Source organism: Bemisia tabaci, chromosome 2 (genome assembly GCF_918797505.1).
Source record: "Bemisia tabaci chromosome 2, PGI_BMITA_v3".
Taxonomy (NCBI): domain Eukaryota; kingdom Metazoa; phylum Arthropoda; class Insecta; order Hemiptera; family Aleyrodidae; genus Bemisia; species Bemisia tabaci.
This window is the reverse complement of record NC_092794.1, coordinates 19,816,121-19,831,534: the sequence shown is the minus strand read 5'-3', so window position 1 is coordinate 19,831,534 and position 15,414 is coordinate 19,816,121. Positions and strand designations below refer to the sequence as shown.

The 15,414-nt window shown below is 35.1% G+C and overlaps 2 protein-coding genes across 2 annotated transcripts; one reads left to right on the top strand and one right to left on the bottom strand.

Annotated features, from left to right (window-relative positions):
- The first annotated feature begins 821 nt into the window (after positions 1-821).
- Manf (mesencephalic astrocyte-derived neurotrophic factor) lies at positions 822-7,989 on the top strand. Its single transcript, XM_019059664.2, has 4 exons — positions 822-1,166; positions 2,444-2,568; positions 3,607-3,748; positions 4,680-7,989. The coding sequence occupies exons 1-4, from the start codon at positions 1,073-1,075 to the stop codon at positions 4,844-4,846; spliced, it is 528 nt and encodes a 175-aa protein (XP_018915209.1). The 5' UTR covers positions 822-1,072; the 3' UTR covers positions 4,847-7,989.
- A 651-nt stretch (positions 7,990-8,640) lies between these two features.
- Positions 8,641-15,328, bottom strand: LOC109042745 (uncharacterized). The gene is made up of 3 exons (XM_019059663.2): positions 13,141-15,328; positions 12,247-12,368; positions 8,641-11,713 (listed from the first exon to the last, which is right to left on the bottom strand). The coding sequence occupies exons 1-3, from the start codon at positions 13,163-13,165 to the stop codon at positions 10,490-10,492; spliced, it is 1,371 nt and encodes a 456-aa protein (XP_018915208.2). The 5' UTR covers positions 13,166-15,328; the 3' UTR covers positions 8,641-10,489.
- Between the last annotated feature and the right edge of the window lie 86 nt (positions 15,329-15,414).

The following is a 15,414-nucleotide window of genomic DNA, read 5'->3' as shown; positions in this document are numbered from 1 at the left end:
TTGAGAAATTTTTGTTATATCTTCGGAAAAAACTATAACTATTTAAAGAGTCTTTTGAAAATTTCGTTCAAAAATTTTAAAGTTGAAAAGTTACATTTAATAGTATAAGAGTTTTTTTAACGGTGATTTGGCAAGTTCTCTGACGTGGTCGAACTGGCATGCGACATATCGCATCGATTAGGTCTAAAATCTTGGCAGATTTAGAATTTTTAGCCTGAGAGATGACGATAGCCCCTGCGAATGAGCCTAGAGAATCATAATAAACAAAAAAATTTGCAAAATTCAGGGGACTGAAAGCCGAATCCTTCGCCAGAAAAAACCTCGCATTCGATACAGTCATCGATTTCTGTATCGAATGCGAGGTTTTTTCCCAAGAGGGACTCTACTTGCATTTCCCTAAAGTTTGCCAATCAATTGGTTTAGAATGATTCTTTAGGCTCATGCTCAAAGGCTATCGTCCTTCTTTTTGGCTGAAAATTCAAAATCTGCCGAGATTTTAGACCTAATCGATACCATATATCGCATGACAGCTCGACCACGTCAGAAAGCTTGACTACTCACCATAACACTTTATGACTTAGATTTTACCCCACGTTAGTTTTACTTAAAATAATTCCCTAAAATGTTTCCTAAGATGAGCATAGTGACAGTTAAGAGTTTTTTTTCTTCAAAAATTGACAAGTTTTTTTAAAAAAAATTGAACAATCTACGTTGGTTGGTTGCTACTGCGGAGCGTCAATTCAAATTACCCGCTTTCGCTTTTGCAGCTGACGCTTTTGGTGCGAAGACCAATCACATTTCGACAACTGTTTCTAAATTTCCTAACCTGAAACGTGGGCTTTTTCCAGTGACAGTGATTGAGCTTTGAGGATTTCGCGAAATTTTCTAGTCTACGTGAAAGCAGAACTTATCAATCTCGAGCGGTTTCAATCAGTTTTCATCTTCTGTCTACAAATTGTACCCTTTATATTTTTGTCTCATTCAAAGCGAAGTGTTTTGCGTTTAGACCCCTCATCAAAGTTCCGTGATCACTCACGTCCTTATCAGTACCGGTGTATTTTGTCAGTTCAACATGAAATTCGCCTCTTTATCTTACATTTTACTGTACTTCCTTAATTTCTGCACAGACCTTGCTCTGTCAGCAACACCAAGCGATGAATGTGAAGGTATACAATTTTTGTCCTTACTTTATTTGTCATGCACTGATGGAGGCATTGCTGCTTAGATAGTAACTTGCATTTAATTGCATTCCAAGTTTTTCCACACGGAGTGCAAGAACATCTAACTCAGAGGTATGGTCAAGCAAGCTTCAGGAGCATTTGATCCAAAACTTTCAATGGTGCCACGATCAAACTGAAGTTCAATGTGAGAGTATACACTCCTGCAGTTTGGCACTCCTGCGAGTGTTGTTATAATGCAATGAATCGAACTTGACATGTTTTTGCATTACCAAGTGAACTGTACATCTTACTGAAGCTCTTTTAAGGCGCATGGTTCATTTGAAGCAGATTCCTGTCGAAGTTATCATGCTCGGGGCTACTCCTCGGGGGCTTCACAAGCAAAGGATGAATAAGTCATAGAACTGAAGGTAGAGGGATTCATAGACGAACAGTCCTTTAAGGAAATTGTCTCAACTCAGGAGTGATGGACTGAAATTAAATTATTACTAGAATTGATACTTCAGCAGCAGTGCGTCTGCAGTTCATACTTTCAGTAGTTTAAGGTGTATCCGAGGTAAACAATCACCCCTATTGAAACCTTGTTTAATTCATGACTAATCATGTGTTTCACTCGGGTTATTTTATTAAAAATTGGACCCACAGGAGGTGTATTTATGTCTTAATAGTTAATGATATAATATGAAAGTTAATCAGCCCAAATAAATTCAAATGAATGGCGGAAGAAATTTCTGTGATTGGTCATCCTTAAAATTTATGAAATGTTTTCCTCTGTACTTTTGACTAATTAACTTCAAAATTTAATCATGCACTCTTGAGGTACGGGCCTAAGTATTCCCTGTTAAAGTTGAGAAAAATCTTGAGTGGAAGGAGGAGATTATCCTCAAAGATATCTCCCCTTAAATATGGATTGACTCTCCAGTTCATGGGCTTGGAGGACAAGGCGCATTAGTGCAGTTTTTGAAAAAATTGAGGTATCAATTACTTCAAGTAAAATTATTCGAAGTAGATATTTTGTGAAAAATTAATCCCAAATTCCAATTTTTAAGTACCATAAAGGCAGTTTGAACTTTCTTTCCGCCATAAGGATCCATTTAATTTCAATACCCTGAGCACATTTTTCTTGAAATAGCAAAAACTGCACTTATGCGACTTGTCCTTTAAACCCATCCATTACAGGATTTATGTACAATTGTGCATTCATGTGCAGAAATCCAAAAACTCTTCATTATAATGCTACAGTAATTCTCTTTATTTTGTTTCAGTGTGTGTATCGATGGTCAAACGATTTGCAGCCACTTTAGACAATTCAATCAAAGACAACCCCAAGGAAATAGAAAAAGCATTCAAAGTGTTCTGTAAAGGCACTAAAAGTAAAGAAAATCAATTTGTAAGTATCTATGTAAACTATCTAAGCCCCGCATTGCTAAGATCTTGTAATCAGATCTTTTCAAGTTAATGTGCCTAATTGGTACACGTTGGAGATGAATGTCTTGTTAACTGCATCCTGTTGTTACTTAAATTATTCAAGGTGCCTTCATATCCAAAATAAATTTGGAATTTCAATGAACTTTTTGGAAGTAGGAATAAAGTCTAGTTTGGCTTAATGACTTAAACAAATTGTAAAGTCTCCTGTTTCATGCATATTTTCTCAACTCATAATGCAACCTTTACATCTAATCAAAAAGTTGTTTCTGTTCATTCCTGCCAGATTGTGCATTCATCAAAATGCATCCAAATGCAGTGTGGTCATGTATTTTTGAAGGTTTTTAGTTTTTTACTTTTTGACAGTGGCTCACTCTAGAACTATTAAGCCAAGCCGCGACCATTTTCAGGCATGATTAATCTTAATTTTATCAAGCAATGGGCACTGAATGCCTTTTTAACCTCAGTTTTTTCTATAGTCATATCATAAAACAACTTTTTGAGTTTTCCCAAAAGTTTAGGAAGACAGTGAAACAGTAAGTTACTCCATAGGTGCAACCTGTTTTTCTCTAGTTTACATTTCTATCCATAACTACCTACTAGCACATGCTTATTTCTTAGATAAAATTACTGAAATCAATCACAAAATGAGTGTTTAAACATAAAAAAATACCATTTTTTGGATTGAATAAATCAGTCAAAAATTTTGGTGACGTGATGTATGCTCTTGACAAGTGTATCCATTTCAACTTTAATAAAAAGCCCAATTTTTTTTTTTTTTTTTTTTTTTTTTTTTTTGAGGAAAATTGTGTGGTATTGAGGTAAAACAAGAAATATTAAATTCAGAAATTGACTTTTTAAGTTGTTATTGATCAGAGTATTAGGAGAGTGGTTGTGTTATGTTTCTGTGATGGATGAGTTGTAGAGGAAAATTTAAATCGACAAATGTAGAAACCCTGTCTAAGTATTTTATTGACCTGATTAATTTTTATATATTTTACAGTGTTACTATCTTGGTGGCCTTGAAGAATCTGCAACCGGCATTTTGAAAAAGTTATCTGAACCCCTCGCTGTTCCATTGCCCCCTGAAGTAATCTGCCGGAAACTTAAAGCAGTGGACTCACAGATTTGCGAACTTCACTACGGTGAGTACTTTTCAATGATTCAAAATGTGGCTTTATTTGATGCCGTTTGGAAATTTTTAAAATTATCTTAGTGATTTTATCACTGACAATAAGACGAAGCGCACCCAACAGCAATATCATGTGGTTGAGATGAAAGTTTTGAGGAAAATAGTGAGATTACACTTTTGGTTTGGCAGACCTGTAAGTCCATCAGGGAGGCTTGTGGGGTGCAAGATGTTGCAGAGTATCCCAGGGTCAGAAGGAGGGTGTAGTCAGTGCACATTGACGGAAATGGATGAGGGGAGACTTACAAAAATTTGTATGAATGGACAAACATTACGGAAAAAATTACCTGGATAACCGCCCAAGAGATGGGCAAAGAGGTGGCTCTCTTCTCTCAAAGATAGTTAAATATTCCTATTGCTGCTTGTTTTAATTTTTAAGGAATCTCTTGTACTTATTAGTAATCTATGTGTGCTCAGCGCTTAAGAGCTTGACAAACAGGGCTGTGCCCTAGTCGTTAGTAGGAGAAGAAGAGGAGGAATTTAGCAAAAGTAATTATCCTCTCTTAATAAAGGGAGCATTCTTATCACCTGCAAAGAGTGTGAATGTCGCTTCTTTTTTTTATTTGTAGACGTATCAGATTGTTTTCATATTCATAGCAGTAATACTGCAGGGTTGTAGGGTTCGTTTGTGATGTAAGGTTTTGCAGCTGCCTTTTGAATTACCATTAAACCCACCTATGTTTTTTTTTTTTTTTTCTAAGTAATTTTTCACCATATCACCGTGGTACTAATCCCATTTATTCGGTTGTAATTATTTTTGATGGAAATTGATTTTTATTCATGCATCAGGAAGCTTAACTAGTGGCACCATTAAACATCTTTCTTTAAATAATTTTACGTGATAAAGTTGTTATAAGCCATCAATTTTTCCCCTCTGTTTGTTCCAGATAAACAAATTGACTTCAAGACTGTAGACCTCAAGAAACTCAAGGTGAAGGAACTAAAGAAGATCTTGAATACATGGGACGAGACTTGTGATGGGTGCGTTGAGAAAGCTGACATCATTAAGAGGATTGAAGAACTCAAACCAAAATATGTCCGCGATGAATTGTAAAACGTCCGCCGATTTTTGCAGCTTCATCCCTCGTTCAGGTGCTATGCTGCTACTGTTCTTTTTGTGATATCCCTAGTTTATATATTGAGGAGTTTCTGCAAGAAGCGTTTTTCTTGCTTAACTTTATCTCAAATGTCAGGAAAAAGATTTGAAAAAACGTCAATCAAATAACTAAGTCAAAGCTGGCTCTTTCAGCAATTGATTCCCTGCCAGGGATGCAGAAAGTTCTTACCCTTTCCATTTTAAAAACTTCCATTTTCCTGAACTTTTGAAAGTGATGGCTTTTTTTTCTTTTTTCTCACTCCACTCATTGCTTTATTTTTGAGTGGCCTCAATTTTGCAAAAAACGTGCAATTTTCAAGCTCATGATTACTGGTCTCATTACTTACAAGTCCTTTTTTACGTTTTACCCATTTTTGCTCGTGAGCAGCAAGTCTTGTGGTCAAGAATTTTCTGTACCCTTGTCCCTTGTTTGTCCTTCATCAGTTACGAAGCTGTGGACAAAATTGCTGCAAAATATGTCTGGTCTAATTCCTTTTCAAACCAAACTCATGAAGAAGCCCTCAATCTTGCAGTCTCCAAAGACAATTAGGTATTTAATAGGACATTATCAGATTGATTTTACAATCTCTACTCCCTCCAAAAAAAGAGGGCAATATTACCTACGAAGAGGGTCTATAATAAAAAAATAACTGATAAATCATGAACCCAAGAACCCAGACTTTTGAACCTGGCTACGTTTGAGTAATGATGTACTCCTACCCAGAATAAACAAATGTACATACTAAAGAAATTTTACAGTAGAAGTTCTTTGAAGTGTTTTATTATTATTTCTGTTAATTAATCATAACTTTAAAATTTCTCTCTTCAAGATTGTATTTTCCCCTCTATTTGAGGCGATGACCGGAAAAAGGAGCCTCAATGAGGCCATTTTTCCTCTTTATTCAATCGTAATTTATGTCTGATACAGAATATGATCATTTTAAATCATAGTTGCTTACATTTGCTTCGAGACACACCGAGCAATCTATCCGTCAGTTGACATATTGAGTATTTTAATGTTGGAGGAATATTAATTTTAGGGCACAGTTTGCACTTGTAGAATGTTTCAAGTTAAATTATTCAAATTATTATTAGTCAATCGTAGTTAGTCTTGATGCGTTAAGTCAAGATGCAGAAAATGAAGTTAAACTGATCAAAGGTGGATGACACCAGGAAACTCAACCGGTGATTTAAAAGAAACCAATGACTTGGCGTGTTTCAAAGATATTTAAATTTTTTTTTTTTGCTAAAGGTCTCTTGGCAGAAAAAGTGGAAATAGCAAAATTGCCAGTCGAGCTGTTTTTTTTCCTTTTTTGAGTTCTTCAATTTTTGAGGATAGAATAGTATCAGTAGCTAATGCCTGACCACTAAAATCTCCGCCCACCTCCTGATCCAGTTAAGTCCAAATTTGATATATTGTTCCCTGTAATATGAATCGGCAACTCTGAAAGTTTAGAACCTTTCCAAAAAGAATAGCCCTTCTGTATGCAGCATCGCCAAGTTAAGCACCATAAGATGTTGGATCTGCGATAATGGAGATGAGTCTGATAAGAAGAAGGGCTGCTAATGGTACAGACATTGATAGATGTAAATAGTAATTAAGTATTTAAATTATTATAACAATTAAAAGTATCGAAATTATTATAATCGAATGAAGCTCTGAGATCAGTAGACTTCGCTACAGCCTGTCGTTAGTCATACAAACCAAAAAATCTTTGTTTGAAGGTCCCCCTTTACCCATATGATGGATAGGAACCATAACAAGTTGCATACATGTGTAAGAGACACCCATGTATCAGATGCTAGTATTTTTATCATCGGGGCATTGATTACGTGCGAGTGTGCATGCGCACAGGAACAGTGCAAGGCAGGGTCTTGTCAATCAAAGAATCATTTTTTTACCTAGCCATGCTGCATTGGGACATTAGTGGTTTTTTCTCTTCTTGTTCGGTTCACAAACCATAAATTTTTTTCATTGACTAGTTGCTGATGAGCATTGTTGCTATGCTCCTGTCCGCGAGCATGTAATATAATGTGCTGTAAATTGCACTCTCAGAGGTTAATTTCTCAGGTAGTGCATCATGAAGTGGGGTAAAAAGATTTGCCTAGATCTCAGAAATTTTTGAATGATATCTCATCGAAAATTCAACAATTTTAAGTGTGAGAATTTCCATAAGTTTCAATTGCGTTTTCTTTTCTCTTAACTTCGTCGTAGTTAATCAGGAAGCAATTTTCAGAAAAAACATGATTGATTCATACTTGAATAAATTAGTTAAAAATGTTGAATTTTTTCTTGAACTGTGAAATTGATGTTAGTATTTATGAGAGGTTCATTATAGACACTTATACTTCTAAGCCACTGGACTTCCCTGCTTTTTAAAGCGCATTCTCAATGCATTTCAGATATGCATCAAAATAATCAGTCTTGTTTTCTGTTACTATTCTTTTAAAGCACACCTTTGTCAGCTGCCATTTAGGAAGTCAAAAGAAGTAAAGCTCCTAAATAAGCACCTAGATCATAGTATAACGTTTACATGAACTAATAAAGAAAAAGGATACAATTCAAGAAAGATATTTTCTTTTAGTTATCACAACAGTTGTTGGATTTAGTTTCGAAAAGTGGGAAATTGAAAAAACTACATTATACTCATCACATTTTACCTTCTCTTCCTAGATTGACAGTAAATTAATGATCAATATGAAACTTTAGCGGCTCGTCTTTTTTGCAATAGAATAGAACCCAACTTGAAGGGGACTTTCCAAAAGGTATTGCTCAATGATGATGCTTTAGGTAAATATTTGTAATTATTAAGACTCTGTAGCACTGAAGCAGCGCTTTGAAAGCCGTAGTTGGAGCCCAGTATTTATTTTATTTTCCCGGTAAATAGCAGTTTCCTGTGCCGTGCACGAATTCCCTATGTTAAAAATACAGCTTAATTTGATCCATTTGTCAACCTTGCTAAACGAGACAAAAACTGTTGTTGCATGCGTGTTACTGTCCAAGCCTCCATAGTAATTTGCATTTTTGTTTCGTATTGTAAATTTCGATTTTGTACAAATAGCAAAATAAAGGACCTACGTTCTTTTTTTTTTAAAGAAAATATCTATCTTGTTTTATTTTATTTTACTTTCTAAAGGCCAATACACAACTTGGCCGTGGAATATTTGTTTTCAAACTTAGCTTTGATCAACTTTATTTATCCTAACCTTTTGCAGTTAAAACTTTTCCAGTTCGGTTGTAAATTTAACACTTCATAAATGACATGAACTAGAGACCTAATATATTGATGGTTAAAGTGTGAACCCACCTATATTCATTGTGGTGTCTCAAAATTTCTACTACATTCCTTCGAAGAGAAATGAGACGATTTACTGGACTAAAATTTGTATAGAATATTTTGTTAATAGAGCAGATAAATCAAGGAGGTCTGCAACAACGCAGTAGTAATACCTATGTAGTTTCAAACTTCCGCCATCAATATAGGATACTAAAATGACTTTTTGTGGTTAATATATGAGACTTCCTGCACTGGCTATTCACAAGAGGATCTGAGCATATGTCCAGGTGTCTGATGAAAGGTAGGGAGTAGGGATATAGTGAAAAACTCGAAATTTTGAGAGCTGACATCTTGATTGTCTACCAAATTTCCATTTCATTTCTTCTTTATAGATGCCAAGACTCTAATAACAAGGTAATTAGATTTTTAGATGAATTCTAATTAACAGACATTAATTCTAATAATAACAGAAAAAACTTTTAAAAACGGACTTTATTAAAACATTAATTGTGTTGACTTGACGAGTCAATAAGGTCATTTGGGTTCCCGCAAGAATCAAAGTTTTTTGCTTTAACCAATCTATCCTCTATGTGATGGAAAGAGACTGAGGAAATTTAGCAATGCAGTGCAAGTTCTCTCATCAACATTACTCGGAGAATACGATGGCCACATGCCAGAGTCCAAAATTCAACCCTTGAGAAGAAATCAGCATTTCCAATGTGCGTAATTTTGGCTGATTTTAGACAAAACTAGGGGTAGTATCATATTTTCGTGACATTTTAGGAAAGTAGAATAGATTATTCATCAAAAATTCCTGCTTCTTGCAGGAGCTCCATTACACAAACAAGCGATTTTTCACGCAAAAATCAGTTGCAAAATGAAATAAACGTTTAAGTCTAGAACCAAACGAACTTTCACTTGCAAATTTTCACCATAGCGTAAGATGCGATACACATGGCTGTGAAAAACTTAGTCATACTAATTAACAATAAAACTGATAAATTATGCATAAAAAAATATTATCTATGACTACTAATCTAGCAGAGAGAGAAGAAAAACCCGTGTACTACTAATCACACAAACCTGAGGAGAAAAATTCCTGAGAAAAAGGTATACATTGTTATTTTACAGTTAACTTCAATTCTACAGTGATGTGACCATAATAATTAGTGGCCTTTACTACAAAATTGAAGACTATAACCCTTTATAAAATATAAAAACTGCGAATCTGGGTGGTTAATACTGTATTAAACAATCAAAAAAGAAATGGTTGACCTATGGCCAACAATTAAAAGACCCCTAGAAGTAGACGACTGAAGGCTATTTTTGACAGTTAAAAAGTTTTTAAAAGTGGTGAAAAAGCTGCGGAATATTATAAAAAATATTTAATACATTTGGTTGACTAAAAACTAAGAAAAAGAATTACAACTCCTGATATTTTCAATACAAATATGAGAGTGTAATCGGTTGAAAGAAAATTTTTTGTTGAAATTCTTTGATAGCTAAAAATATTAAAATTCTTCATTCTGCGGTGCGTTTCTAAAAACACTTATAAGCTATAAGAAAAGGCAAGCTCTATTATTAAAACTATTTTCACCAAGAATTTTTAGTCTCATTTTATTTCATTCAGATTGAGGATTTTTACCTGCTATAGAAAAATACTCGTAATATGTGCTCAATTTTTAAAATAAATAGATCAATCAATGAAAACTCAAGATCAGCTCAAATGTTATTTGTAATTTGCATTATTAAAAATTAGTGGCCAGAGAAATAAGACGTAAAATTGAAGGTATTTTGGGAGCGTTTCTCATTGGCCTGAGGCTTCTATATGCAGCCATGACCTACAGTTTCAGCCACCATTAATGTAATGTAACATGGTTGCTGAGCATTCTGTATAAGATAGTTTCATCTGATCTTTAGAACTTTCCTGAAAATGTTTACTTCAAACAGCGATTGCATCGCAAATACGGTCTACAATTGCGACCAAAAAGTGATTAAAAAAAAAAAAAAAAAAACATATGAGATTAAAAGGATACACCACAATCAATTCTTCATGTGACATCAGGAAATCTATTGGAGCGATATTTTCCCATTAGCAATTTAGTTGTAATTCCGGCGAATTGGAAAGTAATTATCTCAGCTAAAATTTGAATAAATAATAATAATAAAAATTGGAGAAACTAAGGTATTCTCATTTTTAAATTTACTATTCCATAGTAGTTACATAAAAATTAAGCAACAGCTGTATTGCACGACTAAGATTGACGGACTAGAGCAGAGATTGATTTTTGATCAATCACTCACTCATTTTCAGAGAGAAAATTCACATACACAGCAATATATTAACACAACCATGGTGGCTCATAACATGCTCTTCTATGTTGTTTTGATATGTGCTTTTATACGGACAAAGGGCGCAAGAAAGCAATCCTTCACTTGGATGCATTTTCATATGAGTCTTAAAATCTGAGTACTGCTCAAACTTGACGTAGCAATACTTGCATCGCAGCAGCTGTTTGAAAGCTGGTAATGACACATATTTTTCCATGTAGGAGCTGGAAAGATCAGAAGTCTTTGAACTACTGGAGGAAGGAAGTGGATTTCCACAGGACTTTCCACTGGAAAAATTTGAAGATTTGTACTGCCCATCCTCATACAAAGATTTGGAACAACCTGCTGACTCCAGAACAAATTTTTCATCCTTCTTCAGAGACAAATGTGAATTTTCTGATCCACAAGCAGATGTAGAGTTAAAATGTTGAGATGTATGGCTTCCACATGGAATTTCAAGTGGCTTTCCATCTGTCCCAGGGGTGCATGCTGAGTTTTCTGTACAGCTTATTAAATGCTGCTTCAGGAACTTCTTGCTGCCATAACTTTTAAAATTGCAATGGGCACAAGAATACACAATTTTGGAGAGGTTTGATTGGGTAGATCTTGGATAGTTGCACTGCAGAACGTTTACTTTCCTGTCTGGTCTTCCCTCGTAGGGGACGGATCTTCTTCGCCATTGATGATTCACTTTCAGTGTGCTAGATCCCAATCCCGTCTCTCTTATTCTTTCAGTTATGTTCTGTGAAATGTCGATCTTTCCATGGGCAGGCAATGCTGTTGTCCATAATGAATCATTTTTAGAAAATCCCAAAGCTTCCGAATCAATTAAACGAGTGAAATTTATTGGCGGACTCATAATGTGCGTTTCAGGTTGAATTTTCGCTGAAACCGAACTAGTGTTGGATTTTAGACCTTCCTTTGTAGACTTTTCCTTCCTATCCTGCAAGCTTTTCAGTAAAGCCTTGCTGTCTGCAGTTTTCCTAATCTGATAGCAGGAGTCATCATGACAAGAGCAACAGTTCTCAGCACCGAAAGTTGTAAGCAACTGTTCCAAACCTGATGAAGACTCTTCATTTTTGAGTTTCTGGGTGACTAATGAGCAATGGCCGAAATGATTTTGAAAGTCACCTTGACGCAGTGTCGGACATTGAGCTAAGTGTTTATTCTCGGAGTGCTCAACAGTCTGATTTTCCAGGATAAATTCATCAGCACCCTAGAAAAAAAAATAATTATTATTTTCACCTCAAAAAAAAAAAAAAAATCCTACTGGTATTCTTACCACTCCTGAAAAATAACCTCGCTCAGATGACAACAATGGCTGTTTGTAAAGTTCCTAATGTTCCAATCGTATTCATTGCTAGTAGGGTCGGCAAAATTGACCCTCCACTATAACGTTAAATTAATTGGCATTTTTTTCACCCAATGCTTTTACCCCTCGAGTTATGAGGTACCTACATTGGGACGTATTTCTGCTAAACAAAACTAAGCAATTTGAATTCCTTTTGAGGATTTTAGAATCTCGGATAGCATGTTTTGTCAAGCGGACCTAAGAGCCATGGAAGAGCATTGTGAGCATGGGACGGAATAAGCTTGTCCATAAACTTTACCCACCAATCCAACCCGTATTCCCTTTCTTTCCCCCATACCGCTTTGTTCCGTTTAGCAGAAATACGTCCATTTAAGGCCTGATTCAATCGTCAGGAAGATAAAATAAAAGAGGAGAGAAAAAATAGAATAAAATACTACCTTTGGATTTGAAATATCTGTTCTTGGGTCAGGGGTTGATAATTCCTCAGCAACAGTAAGGAATTTATTTGCGAAGAATTCGGACTGAGATGTGCTGCCTGTAAACCCTCCTTCAGATATACCTAGAAAGAGAAAATAACAAATTTAAAAGTCTTGATAAGTACCAGAGAAGTTGGCGAAAAGGCACAGTTTACAAAACGAATGGTTATGGTGTATGGTTGAGGCCGTAAAAATATTCTTTCCTAAGACGTTGAGGCTATCTGAAACCATAGGAATTATATTGGTTAAGGAGGCCTTAATGTATAGGGAACGACTATGAATGCAACCCTGCCAGCTTTGTAAAAGGACCTCCATGTGCACTAATTTAGGGACAGCTGGAGTATTTTTTTCTTTACACAAGTGATGAGAAATAGGCATGCACTACTTCTCGACATTGTGTATTACTCTAATTTTTGTCATCAGTGTGTTTATTTGGTTCAACCTTTCGAAGACAAAACATAAGGGAGAATATGACCTGGTCAAAGACCTCATGTTCGCTGAAACAAAATGATAAGTAGGAAAACACAGTACGTTGATTTACAATTGTAAAAAAATGTAGAGAAACAATACCTTGTCAGATCGTTACATGGAAATTTATGTGGCAAGGAAATGATTGAGTTCAAGAATGCATGGACTTTGAATTGTAGAGAGCTGACGACATGAAAAGAAGTTAAAGAGCAACTCATTTAAAATGCAGAAATGATACCTAAGCATACTCATACTTCATGGGTGCTTCAGTACTCTGCCAAGTTATGGGCAGATATGGAGTTGAAACCAGGGTAAAATATTTAAAATTAGGACAAACTAAGGAGCTAAGATGATAAGGGCCGAAACTTCAAGGACATTTGTATATACCTGGAGCTTTGATGTCTTGGGACATGACCTAACTCAAATTCTTTCAAAGAGGAAAATACTTCAACGTAGGTGATGAAATGCTTTTCCAGAGAGCGTAAGTAAGAGGGCACCTTGGCTAATTTATTGAGAGCGGATGAAAACACAGAGATTCACTCAACTACTAGTGAAGATTTGCTGAATCATAGCGCAAAATTCCGGTAGTCCGATGATTGCAAATCCGTCCGAAATTCTAATTGCATAATTTGCACAGCACCGAACAAGTTTTGTGTTTACATCACGTGTGTCACGTGGTTGGTCACGTTTGTTGTTGCCAACTTTGGCTGCCAAAATTGGCAAAGCTGGTTCGGCTCTCGAGTCGAATTTTGAAATTATAGCACAAAATTAGGCAAAATATCGGCACAAATTCTGAAATCTGAATGATTATCGCGTTAAATCGGAGGTTTTAAACGGTTAAAATCTTCAATTCGTAATTTAATAAATTCTCGGAAGAAGACCTTTGCAACTTGACCAGGACTTTACTGTCGGTGCAGCCTGATTAATGCGGATGACGTGTTGGCTGATGGCGCTAAATTTAAATCACATCCTGGTAATGGACGAAAATAGAGAATTTGCAGGGGTGTTAAATTTTGTGAAATTCATCTTCAAAATGATACTACTGGGAAAACTAAGCATGAGAATATTGTTGGTTTCTAAATTGAACAATTATAGGAGAAAATATGCAAAAATAACCTAATCTGCTAAAATACATGTGTTTAAATGGGCAAAGCCGCCAGATGACATCATAGGACGGCACATTTTCTCACTTGTAAATCTATTTTTCTCAAATTTCCCACTTCAGAAAAAAATTATGAAAAATACTGCGAACTCAGCTCATTAATCACTCTCAGAAGAGCAATAACATTTTGTGTGCAAATTCTCCATTGGGCATACCGTTACAGAGCAGTAAAATGAGCCTAATATTTTTACCGAGGATTTATGGTTATTAGAAAATTCACACACTTCACGTCAAATTTATAGATTTATAGCCGATTTTATTGTATTCATGCTTTCACTAGAGAGATGCCTCATCTTACAACTTGGGTAGGCTCATCAATTATTATGCCTTAAAGATCCTTCAAGGAGTAACAATGAATAAGTATGGTTCTCAGCACTTGGTGCATATAATAGGAAGAAGGGTACATTACCCAGTTCCCTAATAAAAGTTGACTTTTTGCCTTGTTTCACTCCTGTTAGATTAGTCTACTAAACAATGATTCGTTAGTTTGGTACAACGGAAAAAAATTTTACTCCACCTTTCCAATGCATTCAACCCCATTGTTTTCATTACATATTGGTATGTAATGTTACATAATGTTATGTAATGGTATACATTATAATGGCCGATGGCTAAAGTTCAATTATGCATGACTCAGATAGCGACATTGTAAGTCTCCTTTCATTTTTTATTTTTCTGAGGAAAAATTAACTGATGGTTTCTACTGAAATGCAAATGTTCTAGAAAATTTTTTGAATTTTATGATCAAAATTATACCGTAAAACAGTACTTATATTTTATTGGGTAAATTATACTTGCAATTAGATTTGACAAGGTACAAAAGGGTTGGAGGAATAATAAATACCTACTGCTCTCGTAGGAAATACATCCTGTTTTATTTTTCACCAAAAAAAAAAAAAAAAATAATAAGAAAAAAAGGAGAAAAAAGAAGTATTTAGGAATAAGATAACATTTTAACATGAGAAAAAAATAAATATGATAAAAAAATAATAATTAAAAAAAAATATTGACATAAGTATGATACAAAAATAGTACAAAGCATTGAGAAGCATAACCTTTTGGTTGAGATATTTTCCCTTTTGCTGAGGCTTGGCGGAGAGCAAAAGAACCTAAAAATATCAGTTTTCAAGCCTGAATAGAGTACATAGGACAACAAAATACATAAACTTGGAAAAAAATAATGACTTTGCTCGGTGAATGCTAAAGATTCTTCCTTTACACTTCGTTAATAGCCACTTAAATTTAAATACTTCTGTGTCTCCTACATGTCACTTTCACACAAAAAAGTTGGGGCTTGCAAGTCTGATTATAGGTATCTGATTCAATTGAAATTTTCATACTTCAAGAATTAGTACTACATGCTGAATAGGTTGAAGTTATGAGAGTGCTACCAGAATTAATACAGTTTTTCTTCCTCTTTTTCACTTAGATTTCGCACAGCAGGCTTTAGAGCGGTTGCACAAGACCGACACCCACACAAACAAGAAAAACGACATATT